We start from the raw sequence: 22730 nt of genomic DNA on the forward strand, positions 1-22730 counted from the left end.
GCACTCCAGCGTGGGTGACAGAGCGAGACTCTGTCTCAAAATAAAAAATAAAAAATAAAATCAATTAATATAATCTATCACATCAACAGGCTAAAGAAGAAAAATCACATGATCATATCAATAGATGGAGAAAAACTATCTGACAAAATCCAACACCCACTCATGGTAAATAATAAACTCTCAGAAAATGAGGAATAGAGAGGAACTTCCTCAACTTGATAAAGAACATCTATAAAAAACCTACAGCTAACATTATACTTGATGAGAAAGTCACAGCTTTTCTATGAAGAACAGAAACAAGGTAACAATGTTCCCCCTCACCACTTTTTTCCAACATCATAGGAAGTCCTAACTAATAAGAAAAGGAAATTAAAAGTATACAGATTAGGAAGAGAGAAATAAAACTTTGTAGATGATATGATTATCTATGTAGAAAATCAGAAAGAAGTGAAAAAAAATTTCTGGAATAAGAGATTATATAGCAGGACTGCAAGATACAAGGTTAATACATAAAAGTCAACCAGTTTCCTACATACCAGTGACAAATAAGTGGAATTTGAAATTAAAAGCACATTACCATTTATATGAGCACCCCCAAAAATGAAATACTTATATATAAATCTAACAAAATGTGTATTTTGTTATGTCACTCAATGTGTATTGAGTCATGGGTAGGAAGACTCAATATTATCAAGATGTCGGTTCTTCCCAACTTGATCTGTAGATTTAATGCAATCCCAATGAAAACCCCAGCAAGTTATTTTGTGAATACCAACGAACTGATTCTAAAATTTACAGGGAAGCCAGGCACAGTGGCTCATGCTTGTAATCCCAGCAATTTGGGAGGCCAAGGTGGGCGGATCACTTAAGGTCAGGAGTTCCGAGACCAGCCTGGCAAACATGATGAAACCCTGTCTCTACTAAAAATACAAAATTAGCTGGGCGTGGTGGCATGCACCTATAATCCCAGCTACTCGGGAGGCTGAGGCAGGAGAATCGCTTGAATCCAGGAGGCGGAGGTTGCAGTGAGCTGGGATCACGCCACTGCACTCCAGCCTGGGCAACAGAATGAGACTCCATCTCAAAAAAAAAAAAAAAAAAAGATAATAATAATAAAGTTTATCAGGAGAGGCAAAAAACCTAGAATAGCCAATGAAGAATAAAGTCAGAGGACTGACAATACTCAACTTCAAGAATCATTATGAAGCTACATTAATTAGGCCAGGCGCGGTGGCTCATGCCTCTAATCCCAGCACTTTGGGAGGCCGAGCTGGGCAGATTACCTGAGGTCAGGAGTTCGAGACCAGCCTGGCCAACATGGTGAAACCCTGTCTCTACTAAAAATACAAAAATTAGCTGGGTGTGGTGGTGGGCGCCTGTAACCCCAGCTACCAGGGAAGTTGAGGCAGGAGAATTGCTTGAACCTGGGAGGCAGAGGTTGCAGTGAGCCGAGATCGTGCCATTGCACTCCAGCCTGGGCAACAAAAGCCAAACTCCATCTCAAGAAAAAAAAAAAAAAAAAAAAAAATGAGCCAGGTATGGTGGTACACACCTGTAATCCCAGCTACTCAGGAGGCTGAGGCATGAGAATCACTTGAACCCGGGAGACAGAGGTTGCAGTGAGCCGAGATCATGCCATTGTACTCCAGCCAAGATACTATCTCAAAAAATAAAAATAAAAAAGCTACATTAATTAAAACAGTGTGGTATTGGCAAAAGAAAGGACAAATGGATCAATGGAACAGACTAGAGAGTACAGAAATACACTCACATAGTCAACAGATCTTTCACAAAGAAGCAAAGGCAATACAATGTAACAAATGTCTTTTACAACAAACCATTTGTTGTTTCAACAAATGGTCCTGGAACATGCCCGGCGCGGTAGCTCACACCTGTAATCCCAGCACTTTGGGAGGCTGAGGCGGGTGGATCACCTGAGGTCAGGAGTTCGAGACCAGCCTGACCAACATGAAGAAACCCCGTCTCTACTAAAAATACAAAATTAGCCAGGCGTGGTGACGCATGCCTGTAATCCCAGCTACTCAGGAGGCTGAGGCAGGAGAATCGCTTGAACCTGGGAGGTGGAGTTTGCGGTGAGCCGAGATCACGCCATTGCACTCCAGCCTGGGCAACAACAGCAAAACTCCGTCTCAAAAAAAAAAAAAAGTCCTGGAACAACGGGACGTCCACATGCAAAAAAAATCTAGACAGATGTTACACTTCCCAAAAATTAAATCAAAATGGATCATAAAGCTAAATATAAAATGCAAAACTAGATAATTTCTTGATGGTAACATAGAAGAAAATCTAGATGACCTTAGGTATGGTGATTGCTTTTATTTATTTATTTACTTTTTTTGAGATGGAGTCTCACTCTTGTCACACAGGCTGGAGTGCAGTGCCGCAATCCAGGCTCACTGCAACCTCCGCCTCCCGGGTTCAAGCAATTCTTCCTGCCTTAGCCTCCTGAGTAGCTGGCATTACAGGTGCCCACGACTACACCGGACTAATTTTTTTGTATTTCTAGAAGAGAAAGAGTTTCACCATGTTGGCCAGGCTGTCTCGAACTCCTGACCTCAGGTGATCCACCCATCTTGTCCTCCCCAAGTGCTGGAATTACAGGCATAAGCCACTGAGCCCAGCCAGATTACTTTTAGATACAGCATCAAAAGCATGATCCATGAAAGAAATAATTGATAGGCCAGACTTCATTAAAATTAAAAACTGCTTTGCAAAAGATACTGTCAAGAGAATGAAAAGTCACAAACAAGGAAAAAATATTTGCAAAAGACACATTTGATAAAGGACTGTTAACAAAAATATATAAAGAACTCTTAAAACTCAAGAATAGGAAAACACTTTCCCACTCAAGAAGGTGTGGCAGGTGCCTGGCACGGTGGTTCATGCCTGTAATCCCAGCACTTCGGGAGGCCGAGGCAGGAGGATCACGAGGTCAGGAGATCAAGACCATCCTGGCTAACACAGTGAAACCCCGTCTCTACTAAAAATACAAAAAATTAGCCGGGCGTGGTGGCAGCCGCCTGTAGTCCCAGCTACTCGGGAGGCTGAGGCAGGAAAATGGAGTGAAACCGGGAGACGGAGCTTGCAGTGAGCCAAGATCGCGCCACTGCACTCTAGCCTGGGCGACAGAGCAAGACTCCGTCTCAAAAAAAAAAAAAAAAAAAAAGAAGAAGCTGTGGCAGGAAAAAAAAAAAACAATTAAATTAAAATTTTAAAATGGGCAAGAAGCTCTGTGGCATGCCCCTATAGTCCCAGATACTTGGGAGACTGAGGCAGGAGGACCACATCTGTGAATACCCACTACACTCAAGCCTGAGCAATGTAGCAAGACCCAGTTTCTTAAAAAAATAAAAAGGAAAAAGAAAAAGACACAAACTGACATCTCATCAAAGAAGATATACAGATAGCAAATAAGCACCTGAAAAGATTTTCATCATATGTCATTAGAAAGTTGCAAATTAAAATAAGATACCTGACTGGGCGTGGTGGTTCACGCCTGTAATCCCAGCACTTTGGGAGACCGAGGTGGGCAGATCACGTGGGTCAGGAGTTCCAGACCAGCCTGTCCAACACAGTGAAACCCACCTCTACTAAAAATACAAAAAATTAGCCGGGCATGGTGGCAGGCGCCTGTAATCCCAGCTACTCAGGAGGCTGAGGCAGAGAACTGCTTGAACCCGGGAGGCGGAGGTTGCAGTGAGCCAAGATCACACCACTGCACTCCAGCCTGGGCAAAAGAGCAAGACTCTGTCTCAAAACAAAAACAAAAAACAGCCAGGCGCGATGGCTCATGCCTGTAATCCCAGCACTTTGGGAGGCCGAGGCAGGTGGATCACCTGAGGTTAGGAGTTCAAGACCAGCCTGGCCAACATGGTGAAACCCCATCTCTAAATACCAAAAATTAGCCAGGCGTAGTGGCAGGTGCCTGTAATCTCAAGTACTCAGGAGGCAGAGACAGGAGAATCACTTGAACCCAGGAAGCGGAGGTTGCAGCAAGCCGAGATCGCGCCATTGCACTCCAGCCTGGGCAACAAGAGTGAAACTCTGTCTCAAAAAAAAAAAGGAAAGAAAAAGAAAATGAGAGACCATTATACGCCTACCAGAATGACCAAACACCAGAATGCTGACACCACCAAATGCTAGTAAGGACATGGAATAACAGGAAATCTCATTCACTGCTGGTAGGAATGCAAAATGTTACAGCTACTCTGGAAGACAGTTTGGCAGTTCCTTACAAGACTAAACGTAACTCTCACCATATGACCAGCAATCATGCTCCTAAGTATTTACCCAAATGAATTGAAAACCTACACATGAATGTTTAGAGCAACTTTATTCATAATTGCCAAAACCGTGAAGTAACCCAGATGTCCTTCAGTAGGTGAATGGATAAATAAACTGTGGTATATCCAGATGACAGAATACTACTGAGTATTAAAAAGAAGTGAGTTATCAAGCCATGAAAAGACACAGGGAGGCTGGGCACAGGGGCTCACGCCTCTAATTCCAACACCTTGGGAGGCCAAGGCAGGCAGATGACAAGGTCAGGAGTTCGAGACCAGCCTGGTCAATATGGTGAAACCCTGTCTCTACTAAAAATACAAAAAATTAGCCAGGCGGGGTGGCACATGCCTGTAATTCCAGCTACTTGGGAGGCTGAGGAAGGAGAATTGCCTGAACCCGGGAGGCGGAGGTTGCAGTGAGCCAAGATCGCACCATTGCACTCCAGCCTCGGCGACAGAGCGAGACTCTGTCTCGGGAAAAAAAAAAAAAAGAAGACAAGACAAGACAAGACCCAGGGAAACTCAGTGCATATTATCAAGTGAAAAAAGCCAAACTGAAAAGACTACATACTGTGTGATTCCAATTCTATGACATTCTGGAAAAGGAAAACCTATGGAGACTGTAAAAAGATCAGTGATTGGCTGGGCTTAGGAGGGAAAGAGGGATAAACAGACATTAAGTAGAGGATTTCTAGGGCAGTGAAACTATTCTGTATGATACTACAGATGGTCTCCAACTTATGATGGTTCAACTTATGATTTTTCGACTATACAATGGTACAAAGGTGATATGTATTCGGAAGAAACCATACTTCAAGTAAACATACAACCATTTTATTTTTCATTTTCAGTAATCAATAAATTACATGAAATATTTAACACTTTATTATAAAAACAGACTTTCTGTTAGATTACTTTGCCCAACTGTAAGCTAATGTGTAAGTGTTCTGGCAAATTAAAGGTAGGCTAGGCTAAGATACGCTGTTTAGTAGATTCAATGTATTAAATGCATTTCAATTTATGATGGTTTATCAGGGCATAACCCTGTTGAAGTAAGCTCATCATGTAAAGCAGCATCAATACAATGGTGGATACATGTCATTATACGGTGGCCAAAAACCACAGAATGTACAACAGCAAGAATAGGATGTAGTGTGTTATGGACTCTGAGTGATATGTCAATGTAGGTTCCTCAGTTGTAACAAATGTCCCATTCTGGTGGGGGAAGTTGAGAAAGGGGAAGGCAGTGCGTGTGTGCAGGCAGGGGGTTATATGGGAACTCTCTGTACTATCTGCTCAATTTTGCTGTGAACCTAAAACTGCTCTAAAACTGGGCACAGTGGCACACACTTGTAATCCCAGCTACTAAGGTGGCTGAGGCAGGAGGGACCACTTGAGCCCAGGAGTTCAAGACCAGCCTGGGTAACACAGTAAAATCCCCCATTTCTAAACAAACAAATACAAGTTGCTCTAAAAAATAAAGTGTATCAGTTTAAAAAGGAAGAAAGAAAAAGAAAGCCAGCAAGCCAGCCACCCAAGGATCAAAACTTTCCAGTAAAAACAAAGTGTAAATAAAATTGTATCTTGAAAAATGAAATTGAAAATTGTTTCTGTTCTTATATGTAACATAATTTAGGTTATAATACAACTACATATTTATGTTTAATTTGAAAAGCAAACGTTTAAAATGAAAAGTAGGGAGTTAGGGCACAATTTTTCCAAAAAAATTATGATGGCACCATAAGACACAATTAACTTCCTATGTGAGTTTTACTGCATTAATTTTACAGTATCTGAGGACTTGGCCAGTCTTTTCATGGGACTCTCTCCATCTTTTGATATGATTCTATTTTGCAGGGCCCAAGGTATCATCCTCCTCAATGGTTTTCTTTTCACTGTTAGTGGGTCTGTGGAACGTAATGTCAAAAGATGTGTGTGAAACTTAGTCTCCAACATTTCATTCATTGAACTTCATGAAATCTTGTATCCTTCACAAGATTTTAAACTTCATTTCACAACTCCTGTGACCTTATCAATCAGCAATGAAAATAACAAACTCTAAGCTGGGTGTGGTGGCTTACGCCTGTAATCCCTGCTCTTTGGGCAGAGGCAGGCGGATCACCTGAGCCCAGGAGTTCTACACCAGCCTGGGCACCATGGTAAAACCCCGTGGCTACCAAAAAATACAAAAATTAGCCAGGTAGCCAGGCGTGGTGGCTCATGCCTGTAATCCCAGCACTATGGGAGGCCAAAGCAGGCGGATCATGAGGTCAGGAGTTCAAGACCAGCCTGGCCAACATGTGAAACCTTGTATCTACTAAAGATACCAAAAAAAAAAAAAATTAGCTGGACATGGCACGTGACTGTAATCCCAGCTACTCGGGAGGCCGAGGCAGGAGAATCGCTTGAACCTGGGAGACGGAGGTTGCAGTGAGCTGAGATCACGCCATTGTGCTCCCGCCTGGGCAACAGAGCAAGACTGTCTTAAAAAAAAAAAAAAAGAAAGAAAGAAAGAAAATGCTAATAACATACTATTGATTTGATAGGCAGGGACAGAAGTTAGTATTAAGTTGTGATGTCTGGAAATGAACAAATTTTCTAAGTGGTCAGCTCATTAACAACAACTCTCATGTTAGGACAATTTTTATTTTTCCCTATACCACTCACAGTTGAAGAGACTCAGACAAGGATCTCCGTTCATCACACAGCAAAGAGGCCAACTTAAGCTAAAAATGACAATTTCTACACTTATCCAGTTCCGGTGTGCCAGGCACTATCCTAGTGCTGGAGATACAAAGATGAACATGAAATGCCCTCTAGGAATTCAATCTAACAAGAGAATGGAATGAATAAACACACACACAAACGTGTTAAGGGTGGTGATAACAAGGCCTGCATGTACAAAGTGCTAAGGATGAGACACAGAGGGGAAAGAAATTCAGTATGTCTGGTTCTCTCTGAGTTAAGCCTTGAAAGAGGAATTTTAAAGGAAACACACCAAGGGAAAGGCTGCCAAGCAGAGGGTAGGGGCAAAGAAAGGCCTGGTAACTGAAAACACAAAGCTCATTCAGAAAATGCAGGCTCCAGTGTAACTAGCTCAATGTTAGTTGCTGTGGTTCTGGAGAAGGAGTGATTTTAAAACAGTAATAACAAAAAGAACCAGTCTAAAAAGTTAGGCCGGGCAGGGTGCAGTGGCTAACGCCTGTAATCCCAGCACTTTGGGAGGCCAAGGAGGGTGGAACACCTGAGGTCAGGAGTTCGAGACCAGCCTGGTCAATATGGTGAAACCCTATCTCTACCAAAAATACAAAAATTAGCCAGATGTGGTGGTGCATCTGTAATCCCAGCTACTCGGGAGGCTGAGGCACAAGAATCGCTCGAACCCAGGAGGCACAGGTTGCAGCTAGCCGAGATCACACCAGCCTGGGTGACAGAGCAAGACTCCATCTCAAAAAATAAATTTAAAAATAAAAAATAAAAAGGTAGGCCAAGGCTCAAGTTTAGACCATGCAAACAAGTTTGGATTTTATTTTCCAATATTTGAGAAATCCATAGCAACAAGATACAGAATGGATTAGAAGGAACACACAAAATGCAAGAAGATCCTAAGGCACCTCCTGTTCTAGTGTCTAAGCAAGGACAGCAAAGGGACCAGACAGAAGGTGGGGATACAAAAGTAGCTCATCAGGTTTGAGTTACAACTGTGTGCAGAGGAGGGATTTCTGGGGGAATGCAGAGTTAGAAATGATCCTGGGGCTCTGGCCAGGCTGCTGCTCCAAACGCAGAGCGAAAGCAGAAGCACATTCCTGGGTGGGGAGGAGCCAAAGGGTTAAATTTGGAATAGGAATGCACTGAGTTGAGGTGGTGAAGTCTCATCAACTACTGCAGATGCACTGGCACTCAGTGAAACACGGAGCTCCAGAAACGGATCGGGGCCAGGTATGGTGGCTCAGGTCTATAATCCTGGCACTTTGGGAGGCTGAAGCGGAAGGACTGCTTGAGCTCAGGAGTTCAAGACCAGCCTGGGCAACATGGCGAAACCCCATCTCTACAAAAATACAAAAATTAGCCAGTAATGGTGGTGCGTGCCTGTAGTCCCAGCTACTTGAGAGGCTGAGGTGGGAGGATCACCAGAGCCTGGGAAGTCGAGGCTACAGTGAGCTGTGATCACACCACTGCACTCCAGCCTGTGCGACAGAGTGAAACCCTGTCTCCAAAAAAAAACCAAAAACCAGAATCAGATTGGGAAATGTCAGTAAAATTTGATAGCTGGAGCCATAATAACTGCAACTGCCTATGGAGAATCACTGAATTTCAACCAGACGAATTCCTCTCCTTCTCCGCACCTCCAAATGCCCTTGTGTCTTTTTTAAAAGCTAGACATCACCCACTTTCCCATGTCCTAAATCACCTTTTTTTCTCCTTATTAAACTTATTCCATAACTATGTTCTCTTTCAGAACACAGGACTGAGAGAGTGTACTCTTGCAACATTATGTAAAAAGGTCATCCAATCCAAAAGGAAAGCTGTGTTTTCCAAGACTGCTAACTCCTGGAGAAAAGAAACAAGACATCCTCAATGCTTTCCTAATAACTGGTTTGAGCAAAATGCAAAAGTTTAACTGCTGAGTGACTCTCCCTGGAGAAAGCCATGAAAATATCTTAAGGCTGGATCTAGGGTGTCCAAACATTTTCACAGGCCGCAGGCTAGAGCACTGGTGCAGGAGAAGGGGACACCAGAGACCTGGCAGTTCAGGCTTTGAAGGGCAGTAAACAGCCACTGACCTCAGGCAAGTCACTTCTCCTTTAGGTTTTTCATTTCACAGACTGATGAGTACATGGCCTAAAATGATCGCCCTTCTAGTTGAGAATTTTCAGGCCTAACTAAAAGTAGATTAAAGTAAACCTTGGAGAGAGCTGAATTTTTTTTTAAGTGCCATTAAGCAATTCAGGGATTATCTAAACAGCCTCGGTTTTCTTTTCTCTGCTTCCTTACCAACTGCCTATTAACTCTCACTCTTAGCTCATAAGCAGTCAGAGGGGCTGAAGCACAAAGAGGAAGTGAAGCTCAAAGAGTTAATTTTGCTGCATTAGTGGCTCTGGTGAAAGACAGTGGGCACAGAAAAGGAATCAAATGACCAAAACTGGACTTGGGGATTACTGGTGGCAGCCAGCCAGCAAATTTCTAGATACTGCACACAACCTGGTCAGCCAATTAAAAGAAAATTGGCAGAAAATGACGGAACACATTCTTTGTTTTTGTTTTTTTGAGACAGTCTCTCTCTGTCAAAGGCTGGAGTGCAGTGGCGTGATCTCGGCTCACTGCAACCGCCGCCTCCCAGGTTCAAGCGATTCTCCTGCCTCAGCCTCCCAAGTAGCTGGGACTACAGGTGTGCGCCACCATGCCCAGCTAATTTTTGTATTTTTAGTAGATATGAGGTTTCACCATGTTGGCCAGGCTGGTCTCGACCTCCTGGCCTCAAGTGATCCTCCTGCCTTGGCCTCCCAAAGTGCTGGGATTACAGGCGTGACCCACCGCGCCTGGTCGGGAACACATTTTTTCTTTTTTTTTTCTTTTTTTTTTTTGAGATGGAGTCTCACTCTGTCGCCCAGGCTGGAGTGCAGTGGCGGGATCTCGGTTCACTGCAAGCTCCGCCTCCCGGGTTCACGCCATTCTCCTGCCTCAGCCTCCTGAGTAGCTGGGACTGCAGGCGCCTGCCACGACACCAAGCTAATTTTTTGTATTTTTAGTAGAGACGGGGTTTCACCGTGTTAGCCAGGATGGTCTCGATCTCCCGACCTCGTGACCCGCCCGCCTTGGCCTCCCAAAGTGCTGGGATTACAGGCGTGAGCCACTGCGCCCGGCCCGGGAACACATCTTTAAAGGTCTAAATAAAAGGATGCACACACTAGGTTGAATGGTTATGTCTTCGGAGCAGAGTGGTGAAAGAAGGTCAGACTTCTGTTAAGTCTGAATACCTACACGCGTACTTCCGTAATTCAAATTTAAGATTAAATATTTTCAAGTTTAAAAAAAGGAAAAAATGGCCGAGCGCGGTGGCTCATGCCTGTAATCCCAACATTTTGGGAGGTCGAAGCGGGTGGATCACCTGAGGTCGGGAGTTCAAGACCAGCCTAACGAACATGGAGAAACCTTGTCTCTACTAAAAATACAAAATTAGCCGGGCGTGGTGGCGTGTGTCTGTAATCCCAGCTACTCGGGAGGCTGAGGCAAGGAGAATCGCTTGAACACGGGAGGCCGTGGTTGCAGTGAGCCGAGGTCGCGCCACTGCACTCCAGCCTGGGGACCAAGAGCGAAACTCCGTCTCAAAAAAAAAAAAAAAAAGGAAAAAACATTTTTACCTTACTCTTATTTTAGGAGCCACGCCTCCCACCTTTGTCTAGTAACACAGCTATAGTGATGTCTCTTAGGGGATGAGAAAATGCTACTCCTCCACTAACAATGACTCTTGGAGAGGGGACAAGACATCAAATCGCGAACTCGAGAAACTAACAGAAAAAAGTTAAAAAGTGGTTTGTGTTTTTAAAGCCAGCCACAACACCTTCATTCAAGGCCCTAAACCGCAGAGACTTTCTAGACCTATCTTAAGCGTCAGTACCACACGCACTTCGTGATGGAACGGTATTGTTCTCCTAAAACAGACCCGTTTTCTCATGAAACCGACGTTTTTACAAAAGCCTGCTTGTGGACGGCCTGCGGCGGCCGCGAACCCGCTTCCCTTGGACTACCCAGGGCTGGGAGAAGGAGGGCTTTCGCCGGCTGCGGTCCCCGGTCCCCGGCCTCCGCCCCGGCCCCGGCTCCCGCGGCCCCCGGCCCCCGCGGCCCCCGGCCCCCCCGGCCCACGCCCCCTGCCCGGACCCCGCCCCGGCCCCGCCCCGCGTCACCTGACTGGCCCGCGGCCCCCAGACCCGGCGCCACCGACCTGATGACACTGATGTGGAACTCGTCCTCGCGGAGGCCCCGCCAGGCGCCGGGCAGGAACTCCTTGCACCACAGATAGGCCCTGCGCCGCGTCCGGGGCTCCGGCTGCTCATCTGCGGGCGGCTGCGGCGGCGGGGACTGGGGCAGCGGCAGCGGCAGCGGCGGCGGAGGGGGCAGCGCGAGCGGCGGCTGTTGGCCGCCCAGCTGCTTGGACTCGAGGTCGCTGGCGGCGTCGCGCTGCTGCCCCACGCCGGGCGCCGAGGCCGCGCTGCCGCTACCGCAGCTCAGCAGCAGCCCGAGCGGCGAGGGCTCCGCCTCGCCCCCGGTGCAGAATTTGGTTTTCATGCCCGACAGGCGGCCGAGGAGGCGCGGGCGGCCGCAGCGCGAGAGGACTAGGCTCAGGGTCCGGCCGGGCGCCCGCTCGCCGCTCTCTCACTGGCAGGCCGGCGGGGCAGGGGGCCGCGGCGGTTGGGCGCGCGGGGCGGCTGCGGCGACTGCGGCGACTGTGGAGACTGTGGAGCGGGGATGCGCTGCTGGCCGCTGCACTCACTCCTCTGCCGCCGCCGCACGAGGAGCGCCGGCCGCGTCACAGCCCGCCCTCGCGCTCGCCACTGATTGGCCGCCGTCCGCCGGCCCGGCGCATCATAACCGCCGCCGCCCTCGCCACGCCGCCTCCCCATTGGCTGCGGCGCCGCCCCCAACCCAGAGCGCTGCGGCCTCCGTGAGTGGGGCCTGGGCGAAGGGGGCGGGGCGTCGAGGGGGCGCCCCGGCGGTCGCAGGGAAGGGGGAGAGGGGAGCGAGGCGCGGGGGGCGCCGGGAGAGCTGCTCCGGGGTGGGACGGAGCCGGACTGGGCCGAGCGAGGGAGGCTCCTGAGCCTCGGAGGACCCCGGGGTTGGCTTTGGGAGCTGAAAGTTTCCTTGGACCCCTCGGAAGCCCCGTGACATCAGAGGCCGGGCCTGGCAGGGGCAGGCAGGAAACGTGTCTGGAGGCTACTGCCCTCTCCGCGTGACCTTGGGCGAGCAGCCTCCTCCTGGGGCTCAGTGGGTGTGATTTTGTAACATTTCCCAGCGCTGCGACAGGCGCGTCCTCGCCCTGTCCAACGCGGAGCCCGAAGAATTACTAAGAAACCGAGGTCTGAAGGAGGGAAGAAGTGACGGGCTCGAGGCCACACGGTGGGCCAGGCTGGGCCCGGCTGCACGCCGGCTACCGGGGCCCAGCCCTCTGCACGCCTCCCGCAGCCTCAGTTTCCCTGTCCGTGGTACTGAGGATGCTCGGGCCTAGAAGTTCAGGGCTGGAGGCCCAGGGACCGGCGAGGGAGGGGCATCATCCCCGCCATGGGGCCGCCGCAACTGCCCAGAGCACAGGCCAAAGGTGCGTGCCACGGGGCTACTGGCGTTGTGGACGCTGCCCCTGCCTCCCCATCCCCCGCAGGAAACAGCCTTGTGACCGTGACTAACGCACCTTTGCCGGGGTAGAGGGGCAAGGGCCCCTGCTACCGTTTGCCACACACTGCCCCTCACTGCTCCCGTCCTTCCTGGAAGTGAGGTGCTGATACATATAAAAATTGTGGATCCCATTTTATGGGACATGAGCTGAAACAGGAGGTTACCTGGGCTGCCAGGGGCTTAGGAAATCCAGTGCCTGATACACAGGAAATGCTTCTATGTGGGGAGTTCACAGTCTTCCAGAAGCAAAAATGTTTTTTGGTTTTTTTGGTTTTTTTTTTTTGAGACGGAGTCTTGCTCAGTCGCCCAGGCTGGAGTGCAGTGGCACGATCTCGGCTCACTGCAGCCTCCGCCTCCCGGGTTCACGCCATTCTGCTGCCTCAGCCTCCCGAGTAGCTAGGACTACAGACGCCCGCCACGACGCCTGGCTAATTTTTTTTTTTTTTTTTTTTTTTGTATTTTTAGTAGAGACGGGGTTTCATCGTGTTAGCCAGGATGATCTCGATCTCCTGACCTCGTGATCCGCCCGCCTTGGCCTCCCAAAGTGCTGGGATTACAGGAGTGAGCCACCGCGCCCGGCCGCAAAAATCTTTTAGAGTGTGTACTTGGCTGAACTTGCTCCACGCAAAATGGTCTTATTTAAGGATAAAAATGAAAGGGGACTTTTGTAAGGCTGCTGTGGCGACAGGCCTGGAAGTTGACCTGCAGGGACGTAGGAGAGACCAAGGCCCCTGGGACGGAGGCCGGCCACTGGATGTTTGAAAGGCTGAGAAGCCAAGGGCTTCAATCTGGGGAGGCCGTTTCGATAAAGGAGCCAAGGACTTTCTCTAAAAATACCGGCTCACAGGGAGGTGGGGCCATGCCAATGGCCTGCCCAGGTGACAAGCCCTTTGTCCCACTGTCCCCTGGCACCAGTCTGGTAATCTCAAAGGAATGCCAGAAATCTGGCCAGGAGGAAGGGACACTAAAGTAAGGAGTGGCCCTCTATAATTTGAAATAACTCTTTCTGGCATCTGCTGGCTTTTGTTAGGAAAAGCCTCAGACATTTTTATGGGATCACAGTTCCCTGTGGGAGGAAGAGGTTGCCTCAAGGCCAGGCATGGTGGCTTATGGCTGTAATCCCAGCACTTTGGGAGGCCAAGGCAGGAGGATCACTTGAGCCAGGAGTTTGAGACCAGCCTGGCCAACATAACAAGACTCTGTCTCGCCGGGCGAGGTGGCTCATGCCTGTAATCCCAGCACTTTGGGAGGCCGAGGTGGGCGGATCACAAGGTCAGGAGTTCGAGACCATTCCGGCTAACACGGTGAAACCCCATCTCTACTAAAAATACAAAAAACAATTAGCCGGGCGTAGGTGGTGCATGCTTGTAGTCCCAGCTACTCGGGAGGCTGAGGCAGGAGAATGGCATAAAACCCAGGAAGCGGAGGTTGCAGTGAGCCGAGATCGCGCCACTGCACTCCAGACTGAGAGACAGAGCGAGACTCCGTCTCAAAAAAAAAAAAGACTCTGTCTCAAAAATTAAAAATGAAAAAAAAAATTAACAGGGCATTGTGTCTTACACTTGTCCAACTACTTGGGAGGCTCAGCCAGGAGGATCACTTGAGCCTGGGAGGTCAAGGCACCCACTGCACTCCAGCCTGAGTGACAGAGTGAGACCATATTTGCTGAATGAATGAATCAGTGAGCTCCTGGCTCAGCAATTATTAACTTATGACTTTGGGCTGAGCCTCGGTTTCCTCAACTATAAAATGGGGATTATAATACCCCGAGCATCCAGGATTGAGAGAATGTATGCAAAATGCATAGCATGCAAGAAGTAACCATTTGGTTGCGTGCAGTGCATTGCATGGCGTTGCCTCTGCCAGTGGTTGGTTTTCGGAGATGAATAATACATGCACTTGTAGCATTTCACAGCTTGGGAAGACAGTGTCGTATAAGAAAAGAATTTGGGCCGGGTGTAGTAGCTTATGCCTGTAATCCCAGCACTTTGGGAGGCCAAGGTGGGAGGTTTGCTTGAGGCCAGGAGTTCAAGATGAGCCTGGGCAACAAGTGAGACCCTGTCTCTACAAAAAATAAAATAATTGGCCAGGCACAGTGACATGTGCCTGTAATCTCAGTTACTTAGAAGCCTGAGGTGGGAGGATCCCTTGAACCCAGGAGTTCAAGGCTGCAGTGAGCCATGATCACGCCACTGCTCTCCAGCCTGGGCAACAGAGGCTAGGAAAATAAAAATACATTTTAAACAAAAATAATTCAAACACTTTGATAACCAAAATGTCAGTGTCTGTGCACAAGTAGACAAGAGTTTGAGAGAAACTTGCTATGGCAGGTAATTGGAGGTTGTTCCAATTACCAAACCTTTTCCTCTAGGATAAGATAAAAAAATTATCCAAAAGCTCTGTGATTGATGCTGAATTCTGAGAGCAGACTCAGAGGGTGGGTGATGGGCCTTAGGAGGGATAGAGGAAAGATTGGGAAGTTCCCGTCCACTCTCTGAATTTCCTGCTGATGGGTTCCTCGGGGTCCACCCACAGGCCTCAGCCCTGCCACCAACTCCAAGGCCTGTTCTGAGAAAGGGCTTTGTGAGTCTGACTCCCCCCAAGATGGGGGAACCCACTGTCAAGCACCTGGTAGGAGCAGGCTTTGAGCCCTTTCAAAGATGCTGCATGCAGCAAGTTCCCTAAGCAGCAGTGAGGTGAGTGTCATTAGCACTTCATCTCCCAGGTGGCAAGGGAGCTTCACAGGGGATAAAACCATTCGTTAAAGGCCAGCAGGACCTGGGACTCCACCCAGGACCCCATCCAGGGGAGCCTTGTCCTTCTGTCCTTCTGCACCATAAGCACCTTTGGCCCAGGAAGCACTAGACATTTGGCACAGTGGGGGTTCCCTCACGGGCTGGAGAAGCAGAGCCCTGGCAAGGCTGTGCTCACACCTCCTCCCAGGTCACACCCAGGACCAAGCACCCCTGCTCCAGTTCTGAGCCTTAAAATATTGATGAGAGCACAGAGGCCACCTGGCTGCAATCCTCCATGTTGAAGATTGGGTTGCAGTGCCAGCTAGCAGAGTGACATGGAGCTGGGCTTTCCCTGAGTGTTGAGCGTGGCCCCAGCCCAGCTCTGTCAGCGAAAGGCTGTGTAGGTCCAGCAGCTTTCTGGAGGTCTCTGAGCACAAGTGTGGTCTGACTTGGACTGACCCTTCTACCATACATTTGGCCTCAGCACCTGCAGCCAAAGTCTAGGGCCCACAGAGCTCAGAGGAAGCAGGTGACTAGAATACCCATCTGTCTGGTGGGTGGGGCAGGCATTCCTCCTGTCCTCATTTGCAGGGATTTTGAGTATAATATTATGGGTAAAAATTCTGGCCAGGTGCAGTGGCTCACGCCTGTAATCCCAACACTTTGAGAGGCCAAGGTGGATCACCTGGGTCGGGAGTTCGAGACCAGCCTGGCCAACACGGTGAAACCCCGTCTCTACTAAAAATACAAAAATTAGCCAGGCATGGTGGCACATGTCTATAGTTCCAGCTACTCGGGAGGCTAAGGAAGGAGAATCACTTGAACCTAGGAGGTGGAGGTTGCAGTGAGCCGAGATCATGCCACTGCACTCCAGTCTGGGCAATAAAAGCAAGACTCCATAACGCGCGCGCGCACACACACACACACACACACACACACACACACAATCTTTAGAGGTCATGCTGCCACCCACTGTGTGACCTTGGACAGAACATCTACCTTTCTAAGCCACTTTCCTCATCCCCAAATGGAGTCCTACTCTACAGGGCTGTTGGGGAGATTCACCGAAACCAGCAAGGAAAGAGCTGGGTGTAGAGCCAAAGCCCCACAAAGGGTATCTATGCTTTTCAGCTTATTGTTAGCTGGATTCCCAGAGCCTGGCAGAGAGCAGCAAATACCCATTCATCCTAAGTGCCAGTGGAAGCGCAAAGCCTGCAGGAGCTCTGGCAGGTCTAACAGGGCCTGGAGAGTTTTCCATTCTTTGAAGCTCCTGGCACATTCAAAAATTAAGAAACATCTAGGCGGGACACGGTGGCTCACGCCTGTAATCCCAGCACTTTGGGAGGCTGAGGCGGGCAGATCACCTGAGGTCAGGAGCAAGACTCCATCTCTAAAAAAAAAAAAAGAAACATCTCGACAGGGTTACCAAAACTGGGGCATGTTTGAAATACTTAAATTGAACAAATCAGTGCTTTTAACACACATGCAAAAGTCCCATTCAAGATAATTTTGCAATTCTCAAGGTAATAGAGGGATTACTTTAAAATAATAATGGAGCCAACCAAGCATAGTGACACCTGCCTGTGGTCCAAGCTACTGGGGAAGCTGAGGCAGGAGGATCACTTGAGCCCAGGGGATTGAGGCTGTAGAGACATGATTGAGCCACTGACTCCAGCCTGGGTGACAGAGTGAGATACTGTCAATAATAATAATAATAATGGTTTGTAGAGCACCTTAAGTGGTATGGTGTGACAAACATCTTTCAGGCCTGACAACAGATCTCTGTACTAATCTGATTATCCTTATTCAGATGTATCTAAATCTGAGGCCCTTGGGGCACATGATTGCCTCCTGGGGCTGCCATAGTAGACCCTGGCAATGACCTAGTGACCGTCCCTCTACTGGAGATGATCCCCTGGGCCCCTCAGAATGCATTTCCTGTGTCCACATAGCCTGTGTTTTAAGTCAGGTGATTTTTTTTTTTTTTTTTTTTTTTTTGAGACAAGGCCTCTCTCGTTGCCCAGGCTGGAAAGCAGTGGTGCAATCTCGGCTCACTGAAACTTCTGCCTCATGGGTTCAAGCGACTGGCCTGCCTCAGTCTCCCAAGTAGCTGGGATTACAGGTGTGCACCACAACGCCCGGCTAATTTTGGTATTTTTAGTAGAGATGGGGTTTTGCCATGTTGGCCAGGCTAGTCTCGATATCTGCCCACCTCAGCTTCCCAAAGTGCTGGGATTACAGGAATGAGCCACCGTCGCCAGTCTTAAGTCAGGCAATCTAAGCTCCCTTTCCAAGTTTGTTGAAAACCTGCTTTGAGGTTTTGTGCTTTAAGCTTGCATTACATTTGTAACACAATAAATGCAATTTTTGGCACAATAAATGCAAAATTGTGGCGCAGTGACTCATACGTGTAATCCTAGCACTTTGGGAGGCTGAGGCAGGTGGATCACCTGAGGTCAGGAGTTCAAGACAAGCCTGGCCAACAGGGCGAAACCCTGTCTCTACTAAAAATACAAAAATTAGCTGGGCATCGTGGCAAGTGTCTATAATCCCAGCTATTTAACAGGCTGAGGCAGGCGAATCACTTGAACCTGGAGGGCAGAGGTTGCAGTGAGCCAAGATTGAGCCACTTTACTCCAGCCTGGGCAAAAGAGCCAAACTCTGTCTCAAAAAAACAAACAAACAAAATAGAAAATAAATACAATTTTTAAAAAGACCCCAATCATCATGCAGGTTACACTGTGGGGATAACACTTCTGGGCTAGGAGTTGGGCAACCTGGGTTCAGGCACCGCACCCCCTCTGCCGGCTGCACAGGGCCCCTCTCCCCTCAGTCAGCCCTGGGCCCTGCAGGCTGGACTTTTGCCTGGTAGCTTTGGGCTGGCCCTCCCTTCTGCAGGGGACCCCTTGTACAGATGGGTAAGCAGAGGCACAGGGGCACAGGCAGGACAGTGGCTCTGCTCACGCAGGATGCCATGGCCAGTCGTGGGCCTACTCCATCCTTGATCCTCCCCTCCCAAGGGCACGTGCCATCCAGGCCTGAATGGCAAGAGGCCCCTAAGGGGCCCCCAGTCCTGTCGGCACCCCCTTTGAGTGACTGACAGGGAGGCAGGGGAGCTGGCAGCCCCCATCCCCACACCAGCTTGTGGAAGCTACCAGCGATCGGTGGGGCCCCACTGGCAGTCCGTCCGTGTAGCCTTGGCCGGGCCCCCAAGCTTCTTAGAATGCCATCTAAGAAGGCAGAGGGGGATGAGCGGCGGCGGGGAGGAGGGGCGGCCTTGGGAAGACCCGCTGGGTCCAGGGAAGCGAAGGCCGGACCCTCCTCCCCCAGCGCTACTGCCCGGGCCGAATTCCAAGGCCAGCGGCTGCCCGCTGAGAAGGAATCCGGACCAACGGGATTCTGGCTTCCCTCTGGCCCCTCCTGGCGAGAGCGGCGCCGGGAGGAGGGGGCCTTAGAAGGGGCGGGCAGGGGCGGGGCCCGCGGGGTAGGCGGAGCTCCAAGGAAAACAGCGGGCGGGGCCTCGCGCGAGGGGCGGGGTTGGCGGTGAGGCGTCCCAGGACCCCCATTCCTCCCTCCGCCCCGGGGCTTCTGGGGAGCGGCGCAGCTTGACCGCCACCGACTGCGGGCCTCCCTGCCCTACAAGCCCCCACCCCTGCCCCCACCTTGGGACCTGGCGAGGAGTTGCCCCGCAAAGTTGGGGCTGGTGCGGGGTTAAGGGGATTACAATTTTCCTAGGACTTAGTGTGCTGAAGCTGCTTTTGCGATTAGAATTTATATTTACAATGCTGATAACAATAAACTACCCAGGCTACCGCGCCACGTGGACGGGGGTGGTGGATGGAAAGGGAAACCCTTGGCCACCAGCAGCCTGTGATAAGGCCAAGGTTCCCTGGCTGGATTGCTGCCTAGGATGCCTGTGGTCCCTACCCCCGCCCGGGAGGCAGGATTGACTAATCCGACCAAGCAAGGCCTCCAGGCCGGGCCAAGAACCCCTTCCCAGTCCTCTCCCAAAGTCTATGTCCTTGGGCTCACGCTGTCCTCTCCTGTCCTTGCCTCCTGCATCTACAGACCCCTTAGGCCCCCTCCTCCTTCAGAGCATGCACGTTGCAAATTCTCAATGACTGTTTGGAGGAATGAATAAATGAATTGTGAACAAATGGTCTGAAGATTCCAGAGGTAGCCTAATGGGGCCCTGCTGCTTGAGTTCTAATCCCAGCCCCACCAGTTGTTGGCTATTTGGCCCTGGGCAGGTGATTATTCTCTCTTTGCCTCTGTACCTTGCCCGTAAAATGAGGAGAATACCAGTACCTACTGCATAAGGTTGTTAAAGGATTAAATGAGTGAATAGTTACAAAGAGCCTGGAACAGAGTGTTCAAAGAAACACACAGCCACAGTATTAAAAAAATTAAAAACCCATTTCTCTCCAGGCTTCTGCCATCACTCTGTGTGACTTCAACATTCTACCTGCATGACCTATGCAGCACCTGGCCGCTGTTACCTTGCCACCTTCACTGACATCTTCTCTGCATAGGCCTTCCACCATGCCCTGTACTTTCTCCCCACTAGAAATAGCCCTGGCTCTGAAATGTGTTTTAATCATCCCACTTTGGGTCCACCAGTTCCTAGCCTTTGAGCTTAGGCCTCTCCTCCAGGACCCTCCCTGGCTACGATTTCCCAACCCCTCTCGACCTTCCATTCACTGACCTTGCCACTTTCTTGCCTCCAGTCTGCACCTCTCCCCATCCCTAGTGTGGATTCCATCCCCTTGTGAACGCTGCCACCCGTCCTGGCAGAGACTCAGTACTTCCACTCTCTGAATGCATTTCTTCTTCCTAGGCACACCAGAAGACTACATTTCCTAGCCCCCCACCCCCTTGCAGTGTCTGGGACCATGTGACTCCTTAATTAGGTCACTTCTGTCTCCTGGGAGGCCCTCTCTGCCCTCTCTAAGTCTAACTAGTGGCAAAGGATCTAAGGGAAGAAACCTGGCAGAGTTACTAGTCCCAAGAAGCCTGGGTCCCTGAATCACCACATGGAAGTCTACGCGCCCACCACCTGAATGGACTAAGGCATGAACAGAAGTAATACACACCCCTTTAGGGCCAAGGAGGTGAAACAGCTGGTATGCCTTCCTCACACTCTCCTCTGCTTTCATGGTGACCTAGGAAGCTGCAGGATGAAGACAACAGCATCACAAGGAGGAAGCCAGGATCCCTGTGTTACCACAAGGATGAGAGATGCCTAACCAAGACCGTCTGCAAGGATTTTGTGTGAGCCAGAAGCAGAGCTGTGTGGTGTTCAGCCACTGAGATTTGAGGGCTGTTTGTTACAGCAGTTGACCTATCCTGACTGACACATCACATCATTCCTTTCCCCACCATGTGTCTAACATGCTACCAAATTGAATTTTAAGTAAATTAGTACTTATAAATTAAGTACAAATGCTTTTCAAATTCACATGAATCTTTGGTAAATAAAACTGGTTGTAAAATTATTGATAAATATAGAAATGTCTGAAATTATTGATAAAATAGCTTTGTGCAAGTAAGACTAATTTAAGATCATTGGTTCAATGAAAATAACTGAATCTTCTGAGTTGTCGGCAAAATGCTCATGTGTTTAAGATTCTTAGATAGGTGTTCACTTAATATTCAGACTTTAAAAATGATTAACCAGGATATAACTTTGACCAGCCTAGTATCATAGTTTTTATAAGTAATCCTGGGCCGGGCACAATGGCTCATGCCTGTAATCCCAGAACTTTGGAAGGCCAAGGTGGGTGGCTCATGAGGTCAGGAGATGGAGACCATCCTGGCCAACATGGTGAAACTCCATCTCTACTAAAAAATACAAAAAATTAGCCAGGCGTGGTGGCACGTGCCTGTAGTCCCAGCTACTCGGGAGGCTGAGGCAGGGGAATCACTTGAACCTCGGAGGTGGAGGTTACATTGAGCCGAGATCTTGCCACTGCACTCCAGCCTGGGTGACAGAGTGAGACTCCATCTCAAAAAAAAAAAAAAAAAAAAAAAAAGAATTGTGGAATCTTGCTGGGCATGGTGACTCATGCCTGTAATCCCACACTTTGGGAGGCCAATGCAGGTGGATCACTTGAGATCAGGAATTTGAGACCAGCCTGGCCAACATGGTAAAACCTCATCTCTACCCAAAGCACACAAAAAATTAGCCAGGCATGGTGGCAGGCACCTGTAATCCCAGCTACTTGGGAGGCTGAGGCATGAGAATTGCTTGAACCTGGGAGGTGGAAGTTGCAGTGAGCCAAGTTTGCACCACTGCACTCCAGCCTGGGCAACACAGTGAGACTCCATCTCAAAAACAACAAACAAACGAACAAAAAGAATTGTGGAATGCTGCTCATCCATAAAATGCTAATATCTAATGGGCATTTCAGGATTTCTTGCTTTCTAGATTTATATAAAATGTGCCAAAGATGTGTTCTTATTGAGAAAAAGAAGAATTTTGTCTAATTCAGAAGTTATCTGCCCAGACGCAGTGGCTCATGCCTGTAAACCCAGCACTTTGGGAGGCCAAGTTGGGTGGATTACTTCAGGTCAGGAGTTCAAGACCAGCCTGGCCAACATGGTGAAACACATCTCTACTAAAAATACCAAAAAAAAAAAGTTATCTAAAAGTCAATTCAAATTATGGAGTTAAAAGTGGTTCTTGGCCAGACGCAGTGGCTCACACCTGTAATCCCAGCACTTTGGGAGGCCAAGGCAGGTGGATCACCTGAGGTCAGGAGTTTGAGACCAGCCTGAGCAACATGGTGAAACCCCATCTCTACTAAAAATACAAAAATTAGCTGGGTGTGGTGGTGGGCGCCTGTAATTCCAGCTACTCAGGAGGCTGAGGCAGGAGAATCTCTTGAACTGGGGAGGCAGAGGTTGCAGTGAGCTGAGATCATGCCATTGCACTCCAGCCTGGGCGACAAGAGTGAAACTCCATCTCAAAAAAAAAAAAAGAAAGGTCCTTAAACAAGGTTGAAAGAAACCATTAAGTAGGGGAGAGAGAGATGTGAAAAAAATTATGGATACAAAGATGTATTTTTGGCAAAGAAGCTTATAAAGAAAAGACAATACCTTTATATGAGAAAGGATCTTGTATGGAAAATTATTGTCCTAGAGTAGAATGACTGGTTATTTAAGAAAGAGGAAGGCCAGATGTGGTGGCTCACACCTGTAATCCCAAAACTTTGGGAGGCTGAGGCAGGGGGATCATTTGAGCTCAGGAGTTTGAGACCAGCCTGGGGAACATGGTGAAACACTGTCTCCCCAAAAATATAAA

The 22730-nt window shown here is 48.9% G+C and overlaps 2 protein-coding genes across 18 annotated transcripts in view; one reads left to right on the forward strand and one right to left on the reverse strand.

The window, feature by feature from the left end:
* CHKA (choline kinase alpha) overlaps positions 1-11864 on the reverse strand; it is a 67940-nt gene extending 56076 nt beyond the window's left edge. For 7 of the 17 annotated variants that reach the window (XR_008537794.2, XR_010147091.1, XR_001707043.4 and 4 more), the window contains exon 1: positions 11248-11863. Coding sequence is in view for 4 of the 17 variants with exons in the window: in XM_054661121.2 (XP_054517096.1) it covers positions 11248-11591 (344 nt within the window). In the remaining 13 variants the exon portion in view is untranslated. 17 annotated transcript variants of the gene reach the window in all.
* On the forward strand, positions 11590-20930 carry LOC134807402 (uncharacterized). Its single transcript, XM_063784633.1, has 3 exons — positions 11590-11614; positions 11649-11967; positions 20594-20930. Exons 1-3 carry the CDS (start codon positions 11590-11592, stop codon positions 20700-20702), a joined length of 453 nt encoding a protein of 150 aa, XP_063640703.1. The 3' UTR covers positions 20703-20930.
* The last annotated feature ends 1800 nt before the right edge of the window (positions 20931-22730 follow it).

Source organism: Pan troglodytes, chromosome 9, assembly GCF_028858775.2.
Source record: "Pan troglodytes isolate AG18354 chromosome 9, NHGRI_mPanTro3-v2.0_pri, whole genome shotgun sequence".
Taxonomy (NCBI): Eukaryota; Metazoa; Chordata; class Mammalia; order Primates; family Hominidae; genus Pan; species Pan troglodytes.

Excerpts from the sequence above, each read along its gene's own strand:
- LOC134807402 (XM_063784633.1), top strand. The coding sequence starts at position 11,590 with ATGCCCGACAGGCGGCCGAGGAGGC. Across the intron at positions 11,615-11,648 it reads CGACAGGCGGCCGAGGAGGC|GGTCCGGCCGGGCGCCCGCT; the intron begins GCGGGCGGCCGC and ends GACTAGGCTCAG. Across the intron at positions 11,968-20,593 it reads CCCAGAGCGCTGCGGCCTCC|GAAGCTGCAGGATGAAGACA; the intron begins GTGAGTGGGGCC and ends ATGGTGACCTAG.